The 14713-nt window shown below is 52.7% G+C and overlaps 1 protein-coding gene across 5 annotated transcripts in view; it reads right to left on the reverse strand.

Annotated features, from left to right (window-relative positions):
- Window positions 1-1654: 1654 nt before the first annotated feature.
- Cxxc5 (CXXC finger protein 5) overlaps window positions 1655-14713 on the reverse strand; it is a 37818-nt gene continuing 24759 nt past the window's right edge. For 3 of the 5 annotated variants that reach the window (XM_090331410.1, XM_090331413.1, XM_090331409.1), the window contains exons 2-3: window positions 3928-4993; window positions 1655-2682 (exon numbers count right to left, since the gene is read on the reverse strand). In XM_090331410.1, the coding sequence (XP_090187536.1) occupies window positions 2638-2682; window positions 3928-4833 (951 nt within the window). In that variant the 5' untranslated portion in view covers window positions 4834-4993 and the 3' untranslated portion in view covers window positions 1655-2637. Of the gene's footprint in view, window positions 2683-3927; window positions 4994-8181; window positions 8453-14713 lie in introns of those variants that run through there. The other 2 variants (XM_090331412.1, XM_090331411.1) reach the window with 2 other exon arrangements.

The raw sequence follows: 14713 nt of genomic DNA on the forward strand, positions 1-14713 counted from the left end.
TTTTTTTTTGACAGTCCTGGGGTTTGAACTCAGGGCCTGAGCAACCGTCCTTGGGCTTTTTCTTCAAGTCTAGGGCTCTACCACATGAGCCACAGCACCATTTCCAACTTTTTCTGTGTATGCGGTACCAAGGAATAAAACCTAGCACTTGGAGCATGCTAGGCGAGCACTCTACCACTAGGCCACACTCCTGGCCCCTGCAGCTTTCCCTTCTGTGATGTACCGGCTACAAGTGAGGGGCTTTCAACTCTGGACACCTCTATCATGGGAGAGGCATTAAGATGAGGCACAGTCTGGCTTGAGTCAAGCACCCCCACTTGAGGCTGGCCACAGAACCATGTACCCTATATCTGTAGGTGTGCCAATGAGGGCTGGCTTTAGACATCTGCAGCCCGTGTGTCGCTAGCAAGGGCAGGAACAGGCAGGAGCCAAAAGCCCACTGCCCCCTACTGGCCAGTTACCCCCCTCCCCCGCCCCCAACCCCTAGGACCGGCCCATCACCTTGAGGTTGGGGGAGGGATGCTGCAGTGTGCCTTGGGCTGGGATAAGGGTGCCCCCAGCTGCAGCCCTTCCCCCTCCTCTCTGCTGGACACCCCTCTTTGGCAGAGCCGCCTGGAGAGATCACAGGCAGCCACATGAAAGGGAATTTTCCCAGGCAGAGATGCAGTTGAAAGCTGCCTCTCCGCCCCCACCTGCCCCTGCTGTGCCAGGCCAGGCTGCAGAGGCCCTGGTGCTCCAAGGGAGACTGGGACAGGGAGGAAGGGTTGGGGGTCAGGACTAACCCCTCTTTTCTTCTTCCAGGAACAATGGCAAAGACAGCCCATCTCCCCCATCTCCCCACCCACTCAGCTTCGGAAGTTTCTCTCTTGCTTTGTTCTGAAATCCCTCACCTACCTGAAGTTAGATTTCACCATTCATTAGATTCAGGGAAGTCCTTCCTCAACTCTAGCTGTCATCTCCAACAGGCTGGGAATAGCTGGTGGGAAGAGTGGATGGGTAGGCTCATCCTTCAGGCTGGCCTCTGTGATAAGTAGGTAGGAGGACTCACTCCCAACCCTGAGTGGCTCTTGCAGTGGTCAAGCCTGGTAAATGGAGCTGATGGGATGCCACCCCCTTCCTGTTTGGGCTACGCCTTGCCTACAACATCTGGTTGGCTATGTGGTGACTTTGTCAGGCATCTGGCTCCAGAAGTCCCATACCTTGTGTGGGTCCTGGGGTGGCGGCCATCCACCCCCAGTGCTATCCCCTAGGGACCTTCAGGCTGAAGAGAAATAGAGAAGGGTCTCTAGGACCCTGGTTGACGCTGCTCCCCGGGAGTCACATACTGCAGTCTACTCTGCACTGGTCAGGCCTGGTGTCTTGACACGGGAGGGAGGGTGGTCTCCTGTCTGTGAAGTGAGGATCCCTCACAGAGGCCTGGCTCTGAGGTGAGGAGTCTGCGCAGTTAGAGGTACTCTAGAACCAGGCCCTTCCACATGAAGACTATTTCTACCTTGGCTGCCAGGCTAGGTGATCATCCGGCCCCTGCTGGATCCAGGCCTCTCTTTCTAAGATGTCTCCACTCTTATGTGTCCACACAGCTCCCTGCCCAGCAAGCCCCCAAGCCAGCGCCTCCCCCCACCCCACCCCAAAGCAGAGAGCAAAAAGCCAGTCATAGCTTGTGACACAAACATGCATTCGTTTTATTCACAAAACAGCCTGGTTTGCTAAAACAATACAAACAGCATGTTCATCAGCAGGAAGCTGGCCACGGGCAGGGACCCCTGGGCACCCACCCCCACTGGCAGGGGACCACGCAAAAAAGCCCTTTTCTTCTGCTGCGATTAGCAAGGCAGAAATCAAAGGACTTGTTTTCTTTTCTCTAAGGGAAGTAGCCAGGATCAGAAATAGCTAGACATGGGATCCCCAGGTCTCAGTGGATCAATGAATAGAATTTCCATTTTTCCAAAATGATCACTGTTGGGGGAGGGGGTCCGAGTCAGGGTGATGGGTGCAGCATGGCTGGCCTGGGCTCAGGGGGTCGGGAGGGACCCTGCCCTGGCCAGCTTGGCCTGGCAGCTCTGCACACGTGGATGGATAGAGGGGCTTCTATTCGGCGCCATCAACATTCTCTTATAAACATGAGTGGATTCTCCAGGCAACTATGCACTATTTCATGGTCGGAAAGAATCAAAGGAAGTTTAAATGAGGGTGGAGTTAAACTGTGCTAAATTACAGTAGTGCTTATTAGTAACTAGATTTCAAAAGGTTACAGAAAATTTACATTCTCTACACAAAAACGGCATCTCCCGCACAGACAACATGACATCGACACAGGAAGGAGACTGATTGTCCATTCTTTGCCCAGGAAGTCTCAGTACTTTATAGATTCGTTCTTTACCTCTTTTTTTTTTCTTTTTGTTGTTGTTGTTCTTCTGAAATAGCAGTTATATTTTTTTTTCTTTCTTTTTATACTAGGGACGTGGAGATGTTAAAACGACAACAAAAAATATATATATAAAAACAGGAATGAAATCTGTGAGAATATTTTTGGTTCTAAAGACGGGTGCATCCGTTTGTCTTCGCCCGAATCCCTTGCCGGAGACCACACGAGCAGTGACATTGCACGGAGAGGGCAGCTTTGGGTTCCCACCGCCGTCACTGAAACCACCGGAAGGCAGCTCCCGTCGGAAGCATCACCTTCTGGCGGGGCGGGAGACAAAAACAAGGAGAAAGTCAGGGTGCTGGTGGGCCTGGTGCAAGATGCTTCCCCGTGGATGGCCTCCTGGCAGAGGGATGGGCATGGAGTTACAGGCAGCCACCCCTGGAGTTCCTGCTCTCCTCACCAGGCCAGGGGAAGAGCGGTGACAGATTGGAGGGCCTAGAGCACCCTGAGGCCTCCTGAGCCACTATGCCCAGGAATCCTCCTTTTCCTGGGCCCAAAGGCACCAAGCAACAGATGGTGATGGTGCATCTGGGGGTCAGGTCTGCCTCTGTCAAATGAGTATGTGCACTGGCCATGTTCACTATGCGTGCCTCACACTATGCTGGGCTGTGCAGTGTGGCGAGGGCGATCTGAGGTTCCACAAGCAGCTGAGTCTATAATGAGGATGCATATTGGGCAGGAGGAGCGTGCATGCATCTACAATGGATGAAGGTGGGTGCCTTGGTGTGGGCACAGGCAGACAGACATGTGAGGGCTGGGAGAAGAAGCCAGGAGGCCACAGCTGGGGTGCCATTGTTGTTTTCCAACCACTTGGATATTGTAGTCAAGCCCACTTGTAGAGGGGCAGGATCAAGGACAGGGAGTAGTTAACTGAAAAGATGCTTTTTACACAGGTCTGGCACTGCAGCTAGGTGGTTATGTCTGGGGACACAGGGACAGGCCCCGACACAATGGAGGAGAGAAAGTAGCATGGAAGCCTCTCTGCCTTCTCTAAGCAAACCCCATGGTGGATAAACCCTTGCCTGTACCCCAGGTCCATGGCAACCATAACCCAGGTCCCCAGATCCGACACCTAGGTGCACAAACCCAGGTTTGCCCGGACCTCAAGTAGGGCAGTGGTACTAGAGCTCCTCTCCTTAGGTGGCAGCGGGAGAAAGGCTGGACTCTGAGGGACAAGTGCAGGGCTTACCCTTAAGGCCACAGGGCCTGTGAGACAACTCCTCAACTGGAAGGGGCAGTGCTGGAATCTTAGGTCATGGACTGGGTGCTGGACAATTCAGGACTTCTATGGAAATCTTAACGTTGAACCCAGGTCTCACTGGGAATGCTAGGCCCCTGCCTATTGGGGATCTCAGGAGGTGGTGCTGAGTTTTAGGGCAATAAACTGGTATCTCACAGCCAAACCACCAGCCCCCCAGGACTCGCCCAGGTAGGGCTAGGGGTGGGTTTGGACTGCCAGATGGATGCAAGAGCCCACAGACCTCCCTCTAAGGCGCTGTTACCTCCAGAGCAGCGGAAGGCTTCTTTTTGAGTTCCTCACATTTTCTGAATTTGCAAATCTGATGGCCAGTCTTTCGATTCCTACAACTGCTGCACTGCTCACAGTTGATGCGCCGCCGGCAGGGCGCACACATGCCGCAGCGTTTCCGCTTCTTCTTGCCTGAGCTGATGGCAGAGGCCAGCTCTCCCTGCATGGGGTACTCAGCCAGGCCAGCCATGTGCAGCGCGCTCTCGGCCAGGAACACACCTGCCGGGGTCATGATGAAGAGGCCTGGGTTGATAGGGAAAGCGCCCAGGTAGGGGAAATCGGACTGGCCGTTAAGGGCTTCCGCACCAGCCACTGCCTCCATGTCAGGCAGGCCAGCGCCTGCCTCGCTCATTAGCGGCAGATGCTCCTGCACCACGCGCTTCAGCATCTCTGTGGACTGAGCGAACTGCTGCAGCGTCAGCTGTCCCTCGGCTGCCAGCTCTGTGGCCCGCTCGGCCTTGCTCAGCAGGCTGGCCACAGCACCACTTTTGTGCTTTGAGGTAGGGTTGCTTTTGTCCATTGCCATGGCCGCTGCCAGGTCGTGACCATTGGCCAACAGGGAGGCCGCGGCTGCAGCTGCAGAAGCCTTATCAGCAGACTCCCCCCCCATCATGCTGCCACTGCCACCACTGCCACCAAAGGAAGAGTAGTGGGAGAGCGGGCGGGAGCGACGCAGGCTCTTGTTGAGAGGTTCGCTGATGATGCCACTCTTGTTCCGACGCTCGGGGGGTGGCGCGTCATCTGCCACTGAGGCTGGTGCAGCCGTCGCTGCTGCACTTTTGTCTGTCGCTCCTGCCTTTGGGCCACTGCCATTGCTGCCATTGCTGCTGCTGCTGCTGCTGCTGCCGGTGTCCTGGGAGCCACTGCCGAGGCTCGACATGGTGGGGCCCAGGCCCAGACCCCACTGCTGGAGGAGCCTGCCAACTGCTCGGGGTTCACAGATGGGCACCTGGCCCTGCTGCCCACAACAGAGATGCTGGGTGGGCCTCGCTGCTCAGGGCAGGCACATGGTCAGTTGTCCAGGTGGAAGTGTCTGTACTCTGTTGGGACAAGAGGGTACAGGATCAGGACAGCAATCAACCCTCCTCCTTCCAGATCACCCTCTGCACTGCCATGGTGGCAACCACAAGCCTGACAAGTCATGGCCACTGAGTGTCATGGGGGAGGCTCAGACCACGTCTCCCCTTCCCTTCCAGAGACTGATGGAGGCAGGCAGCTCTTCTGTGCTGGATGGATGCTAATTTTGGATTAAGGTTATAGGCATCTCTGCCTCCTAATCTTTATTCCCCGGGTCCATCTTCTAGGAAGATGGTGATTTCTGATCTACACCAGTTATTTTAAGGCTCTGGGGCCGGTCCTGCAGGTGAAGATGAAGCCGAAGTTCACTCCAGGAGGAGTGGCTTCGGGCTGGGGAATGAGTCCCCCGTGAGACTAGGAGGATAAACCTGTGCATGGAGCAGCGCACACCTCCTCCTCAGTTCCAAACCAGTCACTGTCATCTCAGACTCTCCTTTTGTCTCCCCATGGGCTTCTTTTGGGCCCTGGTCTGGCTCTCGGATGCGGAGGGGCAGAGGTCTCTGGAGGCCTGAAGATCAAGGCCTTCATGGAGGTTCAACTGATAACCTAGACAAGCAGGGGTGCAAATGCAGGCAGGAGAGGCCTCTGGTTGGGGCAGGCAGGGCCCATCCTTTGGCCTTCTCTACACTCTTCCATGCCCCTACCCAGGACAAGGCCAGCTGCACTCGGGTCTCAAGGCACTGTAGCAGCAGCCTCCCTGGCTGGGAGCAACTGGTCCAGATGGAGCAGGATGGTAGTTTCCTCACCAGCCCTGGCTCTCTCGTGCTCCTCCCTGGCTGGCCCGCCTGCCTGTTGTGTTCCAGCAGCCCCCAGGAAAGGGCTGAGAGAGCAGGGCCTAACCCCTGAGCAGCTGGTGGCTCAAGAGAGCAGCACACAATTGGAAAACTCTATTGTGCCTAGACTTTAGGGGAGAAACACATTGAAAGTCCCCAGACAACCCTGTCACCTCCCTATCCGGCTGCCACAGATCGCCTAGTCCAACCCCATGCAATTACAAAAACAAAGTCCTTGGGGTAGAAGGACCTCTGCTCCAGGATGACCAACGAATGGCTAAAGGGGGGGCAAGTATGCTCATTGAAGAACTTTAAGGTGAGGCAACTGGCAGATATTGACCCCGTAACCAGACACTTCCCAACTCACCTAGGGCTCCTCCTTGAAGGGAGAAGGGTGGAGAGGAAGAGCCATGAATGGCAGAGTCCTCCAGGGCAGAGTCTTTTAAGAGGGCTTGGAGTCAGAAGTCAGAGACACAGTAAAAGGAAGGCTGTCACCCTCAAGAATCTCTAGGCTCTGTCTTACCTTCAAGAACTGAGACCCTCTCCCTCAATGACTGGTAACCCTGGCTAGGGGTATATGTGAGGGGGTGGGGGCACAATGGTGCTAATAAGACAGAAAGTCGTCTCTTCCTGCTCATCAGAGCTCAGTTACCCTGCTCTGTGCCACGACCCAAAAAGCTCCAGGTCTATGGAAGGTGATCTGAGAATAGGGGTCCATAGCTAGAGAAGTGGGGAAGAAACCAGACTGCCCCTAGCCTGTGAAGTCTCCCCCACACCTCTGCGACCTGCAAGCTGGTAGCAAAAATCGATAGCTGCATTAACACTGCCTTTGCTCTGCTTGCTTCCTCCCTCCCTCCCTCCTCCAGTTCCAGGATCTGGCTCTGTGTGCAGGGCAGGCAGGTCAATTAGAAGTCAGCTCCCTCCAACACAGCCGGCTTGGTTCAGGGTTGGCGCTCTCTTGGGCCAACCCTCTGAGCCTCTGCTTTTGTCTCTTATCCCCAGTCTCTTGTTTGCAGGAACAAACTTCATGTTCTCTTCATCCCCTCCGATCCTCTGCTTTTTTGGTCCTTCCTTAGGGAACACCCACCCCCATGCCCCCAGGTCCTGGGACACGCTGAGCTCAGGAGAGAGAATGTGCGTGATATGTCACTGAACAGGTGCTGCAGGCAAAACACTGTGGTTTGTCAGCCACGGTGCTGAAGGCGGGGGTAGACACACAAGGGGGACTAGAAAGAGGCAACTGCCCTCAAACCCAGAGGACAGACATCCACATCTAGTCCTCCTGGTTCAGGTCTCAAGCTCATTTCAAACCTGCCTCATGTTGTCCTGCAAATATTGTAAAAAAGCCAAAGGCCTGGTTCCAGTGAACTCTTACCACAGGCTCCATCTGCCCTATTCACAAAAGGGGACACACAGAGGTGACATTCTCCTAGGCTCCAGCTCTCTCAGTGCAAGGCACCCAGCAACACCTCTCAGGGCCTGGCAGGACCCAGGCAGCAGGGGAGAAGCTGGGGCTGCGTTGAAGCGGAGCGGGAATGAACGGGAGGGAAAGCTGGCGGGCAGGCGGGCGGCGGGCATCCATCATCAGCACTGCCAGGAACGCATCCAGCCCCCAAAAAGAAATACTGCGCCCGAGGAGGGACAACAAAGGGCTCCGTTTCATCAGCAATGCGGAGCCAGCGCCCTGCTGCCCCGCCAGCGGCGTCAGCCCACAAAGGACCCCTTTGTCCATGCAGGAGCCGGGCGGCCCGGAGCCGGGAGCAGGGACTGATGAGTGGGGACAGAACTGAGAGTGGTGGTGATGAGGAACCACGCCATGGAGAACTGGGGGGCAGGTGGGGAGAAGATGGTAGAACCGTCAGGTAGAATAGATAGGGAATGGCCTCACAAGACTGCAGAGTGGGTCAGAGAAAATGGAACGTGGACAAGGGGGAAAGTGTCAAGGCAGAAGGGCAGAGAGTATACAGAGGGACCAGATACTGGCGAGATGAGGCTCAGGGAGATCCCGCAACCCAAGGCACCTTGCCAAGGCTGAGAACCTGAGGACTTAGGACATGAAGACAGAGCCCTAACAAGGTCTCCAACCCAAGGGACTAAGAAAGCAGCTGGACCTGCCCATAATAGGAGAAGAGGAAGAAAGCCTGACAAGACAACCAGGTCCGGCCCAGGCTTGGGGAGAAATTAAGGTGGTGGTGGGGGGACTAGCAATAATTCCTTGGAAAAGAAATGGATTCACAGATGGGCCCCCTGCTGGCAGCGGAGGCCATTTCCCTGCCTTTCCCTGCTCCCCACTACAGCCAAGCACAGAACTTGTTCCCCTAACCCAGCAGCAAGGTTAACACGGGTTTCCTTAACTCCCCTTATCACTTAGCACTTACTGAGTACCTTCTGTGTTCTAGTGTTCTTAAGCTTCACATGTTAAGCTATTACCCAAGGACATAGGAACTGTTAGGCAGCTTCAGAGATGAGGAAATACGCTCACAGAAGTCCAAGCTCTCAGTCCAAGGTCAAACAGCTGGTGCCCAACCAGAGGTGGAACTTGAACACAGAGCTCAAGTGTTGATCACTCTACTTTGTGACTGCCTGGGCAATTAATAGTGGCCCAGGGCAAGATGACCCTGTTATCATGCTGTCCCCTACCCCCCTCTAGGACTGTTACCATGCCTGTCACCTCTCTCGTGGTCAGGGGGTGAGCTGTCACAAACCCCAAGGGAGTGCCCCCACCTGCAGACTTGGATAGGTACAAGCAGGAACATGGATTTCTGGACCAGTGACATCATAATGCCAGCTGGCAATGAAGTCACTGGAGGTGGTGGCAGTGCCCTCATGCCACCCCCAACAGACATGCATATAGGTATGTCTAGGTGGCCCACAGCTGAAGATTACAGATGGTCAGCTGTCCTCCCCTCCTCTACTTTAGTAGCAGCCTCCTGTACCGTAGCACTGGAGGACAGCAAAGGACATGAACCCTGCTCCTACCCCCAAGAATGCACAGGAGTTGGGCTGATGACCACACAATTGGTACAGGGACCAAGCAGGTTGTTAATAGGGCATTCTATTCTGGAGGAAGGGGCTGCCAGGCTGAGAGCTAAAGGTTACCAGGGGGCAGTAGGTAAGAGGTGTGGCTGTGAGCCTGTCAGATCCCAATTGGGCAGATGACAGGATTTCTGTTTTCCTCATATTGGGGATTGAATCTAGCTTCATGTGTGCTACACAAATGTTTTACCATTTGAGCCATGCCCTGAGCCCTAAGATATTTTTGCCAGTACTAGAACTTGAACTCAGGGCTCCATAATCTCGGGATCTCTGCTGGTTATCCATATCCCCATGTCACGGCTGATACTAACTGGAGGTGAGTTTCACTAACCTTTCTGTCCAGGCTAGCTTGGGCCAAGTGATCCATAGATCTCAGCCTTCTGAGTAGCTAGGATTACAGGCATGAGCTACTTAACTTCCTAAGACTGTTTAAAAAGGATCGAATTATTTTTTAAGTTTTACTGAGTCATAGCTTTTTTTTTTTTTTGCGTGTGTGGATTTTGAACTCAGATTGGGCGCTGTCTCTGAGCTTTTGCTAAAAACTAGTGCTCTACCACTTGAGCCACAGCTCCACTTCTGGCAGTTTAGTGGGCTGGCTTCAAACAGATCCTTAGATCTCAGCATCTTGAGTTCAGATTTATAAGTGTGAGCCACCACTTGTTTAAAAAAACATAATTCAGCTGGGTGCAGATGGCTCAGGCCTATAATCCTAGCTACTCAGGAGGCTAAGATCTGAGGATCATGATTTAAAGCCAGCCTGGCAAGACAGTCCATGAAACTCTTACCTCCAATAAATCACTCAAAAAAAAGCCGGAAGTGACTCTCTCTTTCTCTCTAATGCTTTTGAGTTTAGTGTTTGCCAAATATGCCGCCATCCCCCGTGGATGGAGCTACATTTTGGGACTGACCCAGTCTGGTCTGGGTAGGCTGTGGTCTGGACAGGCTGATTTGGCACCCTGTGTGCCCTGGTTTGGAGCACCTCTCCCCCCCCACCCAATTTGCGGGTTGGTTTCCAAGGAAGGTAAGCCAAACAGACAGACAGATGGCACACAGGCCAGTGGTGGCAGAGAGTGGAGACTGCGGGTCTGCAGTGGTTGAACAGATCTGAACAATGAGGGGAAGGAGGGATTCTCTTATTCCCATGATTCAGCCTCAGAAGTTTCTAGAGGGGGAAAAAGCCCCCCTCATGTCCAAAAGATGCACACAGACGGGCCAGGAGTTTGGCCTAGTGGTTAAAGTGCTTGCCTAGCATGCATGAAGACCCGGGTTCGATTCCTTGGTACCACATATATAGAAAAAGCCGGAAGTGGTGCTGAGGCTGAAGTGGTAGAGCTCTAACCTTGAGAAAGTCCAAGGACAGTGCTCAGGCCCTGAGCTCAAGTCCAGGACTGGCAAAAAAAAAAAAAAAAAAAAAAAAAAGATGCACACAGAGACATTGAGGCAAAGAAATGCAGTCCCATCCAGAACACAGGGAAATCATTCAATAAAAAGACATATAAAGGGCTGGGAGTTTGGCCTAGTGGTTAAAGTGCTTGCCTAGCATGCATGAAGACCCGGGTTAGATTCCTCTGTACCAAATATATAGAAAAAAAGCCAGAAGTGGTGCTGAGGCTCAAGTGGTAGAGCGCTAACCTTGAAAAAGTCCAAGGACAGTGCTCAGGCCCTGAGCTCAAGCCCAGGACTGGCCAAAAAAAAAAAGGGACATATAAAGAAACCCTGACTACTCAAACACCTAGCAGGTGGATTGGAGGTCTTCAACACCAATAGGGGCTGTTCTTAAGGACTAACACCTCCAAGAGCAACTGTCAAAGACAGAAGCACTACAGTCAGATGCCTCTGATTCCAAACCTCTGGCCCTGACCCTCTGCACCCTCTTCTCAAGATAGGTGCCACTCATCTAAACATGTGCAGAGACGTAAGTGCTTGAGAAAAACTACTGGAGTATATGAATCACTTAACCTGATCCCCCCCGCCCCCCCAAAACAAAAAACAAAAAAAAACCCCATCTCCCAAAAGCAGTGGCAGGTTTGTCCATTCTTGGTCTGATACTAGATCACTCCTCGGGACACCCTAATAGGGGCTCTTGCTTGAGATGCCAAAAGGATCAGATTCTCCCTCTCTCTCTCTCTCTCTCTCTCTCTCTCTCTCTCTCTCTCTCTCTCTCTCTCTCTCTCTCTCTCCCTCCCTCCCTAAAGGATCAGATTCTCTCTCTCTCCCTCTCTCTCTCTCTCTCTCTCTCTCTCTCTCTCTCTCTCTCTCTCTCTCTCTCCCTCCCTCCCTCCCTCCCTCCCTCCCTCCCTCCCTCCCTCCCTCCCTCCCTCCTCTCTCTCTCTCTCTCTCTCTCTCTCTCTCTCTCTCTCTCTCTCTCTCTCTCTTTCTCCCCTCTCTGTCATGGGGCTTGAACTCTGGGCCCAGGCGCTGTCCCTGAGCTCTTCAGCACAAGGCTACCCTTGAGCCACAGAGCCACTTCCGGTTTTCTAGTGGTTAACTGGAGCTAAGAGTCTAATGGTCTTTAGTGCCCCAATTGGCTTTGAATGGAGATCCTCAGATCTTAGCCTCCTGAGAAGAGACAGGGATTACAGGCATGAGCCACCATGCCTGGCTAGGAAATCTCTTAAATGTGGATACTGGTGGTTCACATCTGTGATCCTAGCTATTTAGGAGGCTGAGACCTGCCAGATCATGGTTAGAACCTAGTCCAGGCAGAGAAGCCTGGAACTAAAAAAACCTCAAGACTGGAGATGTAGCTTAAGTGATATAGAGTACTAGTTGTGACTAAGAAAGATGACGGAGAAAAAGAAAAGAGAAAGTGCATGGACCCCTGTTGTGGTTTTGGGTTTTTTTGGGGGGGTGGGTCATGGGGCTTGACCTCAGCCTGGGCACTGACCCTGAGGTCTTCAGCTCAAGGCTACCACCCTACCCTTAAGCCAAGCCCCACTTCCCATTTTCTAGAGGTTAAGTGGAGATAAGAGTCTCAGGTCCTTTAGCCTGGGCTGGCTTTGAACCTTGATCCTCAGATCTCAACCTCCTGAGTAGCTAGGATTACAGGCGTGAGCCACCACGTCCTGCTGACCCTTGGCTTTTTGTTTGCTTTTTTATTTTGGTGGCCCTAGGGCTTGAACTATGGGTCTGGGTTTGTCTCTGAGCTTTTTACTCAAGTGTAGCATACTAGCCTTTTTTTGGGGGGTGGGAGGGGTCATGAGGCTTGAACTCTGAGCCTGGGTGCTGTCCCTGAGCTCTACAGCTCAAGGCTATCGCCCTTCCCCTGGGCCTAGGCATTGTGCCTGAGCTCTTCCGCTCAAGGCTACTGCCCTACCCCTTGAGCCACAGACCCTGATCCTCAAATCTCAGCTTCCTGAGTAGCTAGGATGACAGCCATGAGCCACTGCACCCTGCACTTAGGACTTTTGTGTGGGGGGGTGGGTTATGGGGCTTGAACTCGGCCTGGGCTGCTGTCCCTGAGCTCTTCAGTTCAAGGCTACCGCCCTATCCTTGAGCCAAGACCCACTTCCCCTTTTTTAGAGGTTAATTGCAGATAGGAGTCTCAGGTCCTTTTGTGCCTCGGCTGTCTCTGAACTTTGATCCTCAGATCTCAGCCTCCTGATTAGCTAGGATTATAGGCATGAGCCACTGTACCCGGCTACTTATGGCTTTTTGTGTGACTAGTAGGAGATCATGGATAGGCTGGCTTCAAATCTTGAACCATGGATCTCAGCCTCCAGGGCAGTGAGGATTACAAGTATGAGCCACCAATGCCTGTGGCTAGTATCCTTGTTTTGTGACTTAAGCATTTGACCACTAGGCCCATTTCTCCGTATGTTGTATGAACCCATGCCAGACACTATGTAGGATTTATCCCAAATGTGGCTCCACAGCCATCCTAAGAAAGTACTGGCATCGGGGCCAGGGACGTGGCCTGGTGGGGGGGATGCTCATCTAGCACGCACAAAGCCCTGGGTTCGATTTCCTGGAGCCACATACACAAAAAAGCCAGAAATGGTGCTATGGTTCCAGTGGCAGAGTGCTAGTCTTGAGTAAAAAGTGTCCAAGGACAGTGCCCAGGCCCTGAGTTCAAGCCCCAGGACTGGCAAAAAAAAAAAAAAAAAAAAGAAAAGAAAGAAAGAAAAAAGAACTGGCACCATTCCAGAACAGGTAGTTTAATGCAAAGAAAATGATGCCCTACCCCAATGAGACCCCTTGGATCTTGAACTAAAAAAAGTAGTGATGCCTGAACTGAATTCATCTAGGGTTGCAGCCTACATACCTGTTTAGTGTGGACCTCACTACAGGCTGGCTGACCGGCTAGAACACCCGTGTTAAGGAGTGAAGAAGGGGGGGGAGTGGCGCTGTGGCTCAAGGGGTAGGGCAGTAGCCTTGAGCTGAAGAGCTCAGGGACAGCCCCCAAGCCCAGAGTTCTTCCTTTGGACAACTGGGCACAGTGCTTTTGTGGGATGTGGAGGCGCATGTCAGCAGGAATGACCAGGAGCTAGAACCCTATGCCTCTCTGACTCTGGCAGCCCTCCCCACACTGAGCCTATTTCCCATCTGTAAATCAGAGAATAGTTCTTGTTCCTCATTCAAATTACAGGAGTCATGCTCCCAGAGGGTGCCGTGGGGAAGGAGATAAGAGAAACACCGAAAAAGTAGCCAAGTGCCAGTGGTGCACACTTATTCTAAATACATAGGAAGCTAGAATATCTGGAGATGGAGGTTCAAAGCCAACTGAACCTCCAGTGGCCAGAGGCCTCTCGGCCATCTGTAGGTATAGAAGAAAGCTTGAGGCTTTCTTTTCTTTTTGTCAGTCTTGGGGACTGAACTCAGGGACTGAGCAATATCCCTAAGCTGCTTTTGCTCAAGGCTAGCACTCTACCCTTTGAGTCACAGCACCATTTTTGGCCTTTTCTATTTATGTGGTGCTAAAGAATCGAACCCAGGGCTTCATGCATGCTAGGCAAGCACTCTACCATTAAGCCACATTTCCAGCCCTCTTGAGAGGCTTTGAGCAAGAACCAAAGAAAGCAGTTCATGGAGGCAAGGAACACCCCCCCTCCCGCCCCCATCTTTCTTTCCTGAGGACACAATGGCAGGTTCTAATAATGAATGGGCACTCACTGTCTGCCAGGTACTGCGCTAAGCATCTTATCTGAATTCTATTCCTGGATCATCTCTATATTTATTGCTATATTTATCTTTCTGTCTGTGTGTCTGTCTTTGTGATACTGGAGATTGAACCCAAAGCCTCAACCATGCTAGGAAAATGCTTTACAGCATGAGCCACAATCCTCATCCCCGCCCATTTAACAGATGAGGCTGAGATAAGTAAAATCATGTAAGGTCATAAGGCCAGTAGGTGGCAAAGCCAAGATTTAAACTCAGTTCACTGTGACACTAGGGCTTGCACAACAAGGACTAAGGGCTGGGGTTGGGCATGTGGCTCAGTGGTAGAGTATTTTGCAGATCATGCATGAAGCCCCTATGTTCGATTCCTCAGTACCACATAGACAGAAATAGCTAGAAGCGGCACTAAGCTCAAATGATAGAGTGCTGGCCTTGGGCAAAAGAAGCTCAGAGACAGTGCTCAGGCATGGAATTCAAGCCCCAGGACTGGCAAAAAAAAAAAAAAAAAGATCAAGGGCTCCAAAGCACATGGAGGGAGGGGTTGCAGTTGGAGAATGGGCTTCCCAAGTTGCCTAGAATTTCCCTAGGGTCTTGAGGATGGCTGCCCTCAGGCTTTGGGTGAGCACATTAAGGAATCATTGCAGTGGATGGAGTCTGTAGCTAGCTGTACTGCAAGGCCCAGGCAAAGACTGGGGAAGGGGCTGCGGGTGGGTCAGACAGGCCAGGCCAGAGCTCCGGGCATTCCGGCAGCCTCCG

Source organism: Megascapheus bottae, chromosome 4, assembly GCF_031878675.1.
Source record: "Megascapheus bottae isolate mThoBot1 chromosome 4, mThoBot2.hap1, whole genome shotgun sequence".
NCBI lineage: Eukaryota > Metazoa > Chordata > Mammalia > Rodentia > Geomyidae > Megascapheus > Megascapheus bottae.